Source organism: Salvia splendens, chromosome 15, assembly GCF_004379255.2.
Source record: "Salvia splendens isolate huo1 chromosome 15, SspV2, whole genome shotgun sequence".
NCBI classification, from domain to species: domain Eukaryota; kingdom Viridiplantae; phylum Streptophyta; class Magnoliopsida; order Lamiales; family Lamiaceae; genus Salvia; species Salvia splendens.
In genome coordinates this window covers 32,472,581-32,479,421 of record NC_056046.1, presented here as the reverse complement: position 1 = coordinate 32,479,421, position 6,841 = coordinate 32,472,581, and the positions used below count along the sequence as shown (strand labels likewise).

At 32.0% G+C, this 6,841-nt stretch overlaps 1 protein-coding gene across 1 annotated transcript; it reads left to right on the top strand.

Moving 5' to 3' along the window:
* Window positions 1–547: 547 nt before the first annotated feature.
* Window positions 548–1,283, top strand: LOC121766464 (norbelladine synthase-like). Its single transcript, XM_042162745.1, has 2 exons — window positions 548–781; window positions 862–1,283. Exons 1-2 carry the CDS (start codon window positions 598–600, stop codon window positions 1,158–1,160), a joined length of 483 nt encoding a protein of 160 aa, XP_042018679.1. The 5' UTR covers window positions 548–597; the 3' UTR covers window positions 1,161–1,283.
* Window positions 1,284–6,841: the final 5,558 nt, after the last annotated feature.

Genomic DNA, 6,841 nt, shown 5'->3' with positions numbered 1-6,841 from the left:
AGTTATTTTTCACTTTTCACCAGTCCAAAAACCGCATGCGGCTGAGCATAGCCGCTTCCAGCTCCTTCCCCAGTGGCGCCGCCCCCGGCATAACCTTCCTAATCGAGCTCAGGTCGAAGTTATCCACCAGATTATTAGTGACATAGATGTTTCATATTTTTATTAGTGTGATGGTTGAATTTGTCGCAGAATTATTTCACCTATGAAACATATATCAATTATGTCTTGAACTAGTCTTTTCAAGTGATGTTTCAAAGCTAATAGATATGATTTTTATATTTCTACGGCCGAGGGCTATATTTGTAAATTCTATGTAATTTAAGATTGAAATAGTGTTGCATATATTATTATCACTGAATTTTTCATGATAATAAAACAATCATTTTCAGCCTTAATTCAATGGGCCGTTGCCCATTAAACGAGTCACACAGAAAATTTAACCAACAAATCAAACACTATATTGGGCAATTAAATGCACTATGAATGCCCCTATTTACCAATTCAACCACGCCCTTATTTTATAAATAATAACCCTCTCAATCTCAACTCCTCTTTGTAGTGCATAGACATCACATCCGCCGCAACCGGAAATCAAAGATGTACGGAACAATGTCCGTTGAGATGACGGTTGATGTACCGGCAACCGAAGCGTGGAAGCTCTACGGTACTCTACAGCTCCCCAAAGTGGCGGAGGAAGCCAACTCCGACTTTATCAGCCGGGTCGACGTCGTCCAAGGGGAAGGCGGCGCCGGAACCATTCTCGAGGTCGTTTTCCGTCCAGGTACCATCCACATTCAGTTCAATCAACTTCCGCTAGATTTATGTAATTATCCTTATTAATTTAATTGATTAATTGAGCAGGGATGGGGGGGGGAATGAAGTCGTTCAAGGAGAAAGTCATGGTGGTGGATAACGAGAAGCGTGTGAAGGAGGCAGAGGTTGTGGAAGGTGGATTTCTGGATCTAGGGTTGACGCTGTATCGTATGAGATTCAATGTGATAGAGGTGGAGGGAAACGAGAAGCAGTGTATAACTCGATCTACGATCGAGTACGAGCTCAAAGAAGAAGCTGCAGCTAATGTTGAAATCGCTTCCATTAAACCATTCACTGGCCTCATGCTACTCTGTGCTAAGTATTTGCTCCGCAACAATGACAATTGATCAACTATAGCCGCAACAATGACAATTGACCTACTATTAACTTGGGACTGCGTGTTTTACTTTCATGTTTGCTAAAATAAATTTCTATCCTCCTACTATATATCTCTGTATTTCATTTTCTCTTTTCCATGCTTCTAATAACAACAATCAATATGAATCTACATATTTTATCAACTCATAACTATGAAATCTTGAAAAAGCTGCCACAAGAAAATCCTACTCCCTACGTTAGCTATTAAAAGTCACACTTTATCAGCCACGAATTTTAAAAAAGTTAATAGAAAGTGAATTGAAAATATTAACGAAATGGGAGTCATACTCTTTGATACGCTCGGTTTTTGCACTATTTTAGGGCCTTTATTTGGTCCATTTTGAGCATCAATGTTGCATTACATGTCCAATAATTACATATTTTATCTATTTTGGTATTTTGACGTGTTTTGTGAGAAATGTGCAAATTTGAGCCTAAAAAGATAGCTAAAACTCGAAGCTGAAAATCTGGAGCATTCGACCCGCCCAGCGGACCGCTGGCGGCCAACGATTGTTGAACAAATAGCAGTCCGCTTCGAAAAAGTTGTGCTGAAAAGACTAGTTCAAGATATAATTGTAACACCCCAAATCAGAGTTTAGTTGGAAAATTCCTTTCTACACAAATTTGTCAATTTAGGCTGAAATTTTTATAATTTGTGTACAACACTGAATGTTATTTTATATAGAATTGGGGTTACACAAGTATCACGTCAGTAAGATTGAGCAAGAAAATAGAATTAAATCGGAAATTATATAGCGTATACAATAGAAGGGAGAAATGGTCATTTTGCATAAAAGATACTATGTATATTTTTATCTCCAAAACTCTTCGAGAGGCACGATTTTTTTAGGTTTGTAATTTTTTTTTTTTACTACAATCAAGACAATTATACATGGAATCATCTAGAAAGAATATGAATGATCAAAATAGTGTCATTTGTCATTTACTATTCATAATTAATTAAATAATGTGGCTCTTGCTATAAAATCAAATATAGCTACTAGCCTACTATTCACCCCACTTTGGAGAATCAACCGATTAGTAATCAATGGAGGAAGAAGAAGTTGCAATCTATGAAAGTTTCACTTAATTTTTGTTGACGCTTTGAACCAGTCGAACCAACGTATGGTTATCAAGGTAGGGCTCTCTTTTATCCTATTTTTCTTTTATTTGAAACTTATGATAGGTTATGAGGTAAAAATTTTCTGACCTCGTTGGTTATCAAATAAGGTGTGTGTTACATTTTGAGTTTATCTATCAATCCTTGTCCGTAGACGTCGGAAACATAAGTTTTTCCATTGAACTAAATTGAGTTGAACCGATGTATGATTTTGGGTATGAACTGACTATCTTAGTGCATTAATCCATGAATCTTAATTGGTCAAATTGTTGTTGAAAATGAATAATATATCTTATTAGTGACTAAAATAAATTTATTAGAATTTATAATGGTCATTTGATATATTTTGGAAAATTGATTGGAATATTGAAGTGAAAGATGTTTTTTTGAGTAAGGAATTGAATATGGTAATGACTAATAACTAAGTGTGATTATGTGAGTGGATTAACCATAGAAATGAGACTAGAATTGATGATTGAAGCATATTCTAACGATTGCAAATAATTGAGATTAAAGAAATTTAGTTGATAAGGTTAATGAGTTTTATTTATAAGATTTGGTAAAAGAAATATGATTTAGAATGACTATGGATGTTAAACTAAATTTGAGGATTTACTAAGTAAGATTAGTAATTACGGAGTATAAAGTAACTAGTGGAAATAGTAACTTAGAATTTGATTAAGGGAATAAAAGACATGAAACACACATGGAATGGATAGATAAAATGAGTAGTATATGGAATGCATTTAATTGATCTTGAAATTTATCTGTGATTATTAATATTTTTAAATTAGTATTAAGTTGACGAACATAAAACTGTGAATAGTAATAGAATATTTGGTGATTTTTTTTATTGGAGGATTTAAATAGGAGTAATTACTGCAATCTATATATATATACCTATATATAATGGGGTGTGCTAAGGTCCTTACAGCATCTTAGTGTAAAACACAACACAAATCACAACCCTTGGATCATTAGATTGGATGATTGTGATTAGTTACATTATCATACTAAAAATCTACATTATTAGCCGAGGTACATTAGACTAGAAATTTACATTATTAGACTAAAACTGTACATTTTTAAACAAAATGCTACATTATTAGCCGAGGTACATTATTAGGCTAAAAATCTACATTATTAGATGACACGTGACATTAATCAAACCGTTAGATCACAAAACCAATGGATTGCATGTGTTTTGTGTTTCACTTATACTTAGCTTTTGGATATGAATACATCCCTATAATATATATATATATATATATATATATATATATAGGGTTTTGATCTATGCAAAACCATATTTAAATACAGAAACGCAAAATAATATCATGCGTAGGGCATTTTTAGGTCATACTAACCAAGTATGACCTAAAATGATCTTAACATGACATAAACTCAAATCTTATAATATGACCTAAAAATGCTTAATTATGACCTTCCGTGTTTTTGGTTAATTATTGACCATTAGATCATCTAATCCTATGGCTAAGATTTGGAGATAAATGGCCACGATCTGGAATGACTCCTCATTTTTGTTCGGTCATAATAAGACCGATTTATGTCATGTGATGGGTAAATTAGGAATCAAAAAAATTAGGAACCGTCATTATCGTTTTTAGTGGGCGGATTTAATGGTAGTGTTTACTGCACATGCTAAAATCACTCATTTATTGAAATCACCCAAATCAAACGGCTTAAATCCAAAATCAGAAACCCAAAACCTAATCAACTCTATCTCTCGCTTCTCCAATCAACCAAAACTCTCCTCGCCGACGATTCTTCAGCAATGGTGGATACATGCTCGGCCGGAGCAGCGAAGGATGACGGAAAAGGTTAGCAAGGGTTTCTAAATCCGTAGTTTTCGAGAATGTGCAATCTGAACTGACGCAGTGTTCTTTAAGTTGGTGAATGGATTTTTATAAATTAATTTAAAAGAGTAATTAAAAGACATTATGTTGTGATCCTGCGCTTCCAACGACATAACACCTAAATAGCTTAGCAAATTGGCCAACAAGCTAACCTACAACTCCTGATGCAGCCGATATAAAGACGATTTCACCCTTTTTTGGAGAGCAAATCTCGTAAAATCCAACATATGCAGTGATACCGGCCATACCTTCACAAAATGATCGTCAAAAAATGCAGTGATAGACGCAGAAAATTTCATTTAATGATTATTACTTAAGTCTAATACTTTTGTTAGCGATGCGTGTATGATGTGGTTATGTGTTATTATTGTTAACATTTTAAAACACGTATTTCACAATTGATTTATTCTGATTTTGCTTCCGATTAAGATTTTGAGTTTAAAATGGTTTGATATAATTCTATAACCATAATTCAACCAATGAATTATTTAACTATAAAATTTAACATTATTTTGGTTGATGTCACATTTAATAGTTAAAATGCAAAATCAAATCGAATCAGTAATTTGGTTGCAAAATCAGAACAAATTAATAGTTTGATCGTTTACATGTGAATTTAATAGTTTGGTTGCAAAATAGAACAAATTAATAGTTTGATAATTTACATATGAATTATAAAGTCTGTATGCAAAAACTATATTTTGATGAAAATTTATAAATTTATAGGCAAATTATCCTACAATAATATGCACTGACACGATACATACGGCGGCTAATTTGACAAACAAATTTACCAAGAATTCCTGTGTAATAGGAGAGAGGCACATCCATAGAAGGGATTTTTAATAAATGTGATGTATATTAAATTCAACCCTAATTATATTTTTCTTTTGTTTCTTGAACTTTGTTTATAGTTTGCCGTTTTTATATATTAATTTAAGTGAAAGATATGGATTAAAATCCCACTAGTCACGAATAAATATATTATTTTCATACGGTTAATTTTTACCGTGAATTATCCAAGTTTATATATTCAAAATATTATTCTCGATTCTCACATAAAATGTGATTTTCACATTAATCCATGAACACAGATAAAGTGATGTAATTATGTTATGACTATGAAAAAAAATACACTAGAACATTTAGTGTCTTAATACCTTCAAAAATAACTCTATAGCGCCTAAATTAACACTTTATTAAGCCATAACGTGTAGTTTCTTCATAGCCTTCAATAAATATAGAATAAATTCTCAATTGATCCTTGATTAACACTCTCCTTTTCATTAGCCGTTGCCTATCTACTATTCTTTCTACATCGTTGGGTCGAAGACTTCAAGCACAACGACAGAAGCTTGATTCTGGCGGTATTCATGGGCCGGCGGTGGGGTCGGTCGGCCCCCCTCGACCCCGATCGTCGTTCATTCCTAGATCTGGTTATATGTCTTGGCCATATTAAAATACTAATTTTGTTAATAATTAATGGTTAATTAATCTCATTTTGACTTTATGAATGAGTTAAATATGGATTGACTTGATTAACAAGTTAAATATGAATTGAACTATATAGGTTAGGACCAGAAGCGAGGACACTTAATTGATTATTATTGTATAGGACAAAATATGTTTTTTTAATATACGAGCCTAATTTTGGACTTTAAAATACAAGTACTCTACTAAATATTAATGTATAGGATAAAATATGTTTTTTAATATACGAGCCTAATTTTAGACTTTAAAATAAAAGTACTCTACCTAATTGACAAAATCTATTAATGTATAGGACAAAATATGTTTTTTTAATATACGAGCCTAATTTTGGACTTTAAAATACAAGTACTCTACTAATTATTAATGTATAGGATAAAAATGTTTTTTTAATATTGGAGCCTAATTTTAGACTTTAAAATACAAGTACTCTATCTAATTGACAAAATTTATTAATGTATAGGACAAAATATGTTTTTTTAATATACAAGCCTAATTTTAGACTTTAAAATACAAGTACTCTACCTAATTGACAAAATCTTTAAACAGTGGATCAAAATATCTTTTTAAATAAATATGCGAGACAAAATTTAAACTTTAGTCAAACTAAATAAATAATAAGTCTAATATTGTGTCGCATTTTTATGAAAAATTGAAAGTATTGAAAACAACTTTACAAATGTTGTGCGTGAATTAGTCAAATGTACTGAACTTAATACCTAATGACCTATAAATACAATAAATTTTGCCAGCCATAACCTAAAGTCATAAAAGAAAATACAAACTGAGACTCGTTCAGTTTCCCTTATATGGCCTGGTGGGCCCACGTAATTGGATCTTTTTTCAAGTGTTCAGTGTTGGAGAATTGCGGCTGGTTAGGGGCTTTAGGTGTTAATATTTGTTTTTTAATTAAATGGTTGCTGAAGAAAATACCCCTGCCTATTATAGAGTAGAAGGAATTTTTTTTTTAGTCCACGAACTTTGTCAATGTATCATTTTAGATCCGTGAACTTTAAAAATATCATTTGAAGTCTGTCAACTATGAGTTAATATCAATCGAAATATTTTTATACTATTTTCAAGTTTTTTTGATGAAAATACCCTCAATGCCGGGTACATATTTTTAATAAACTTATCACATACCCATATTTTTTTATACATATTT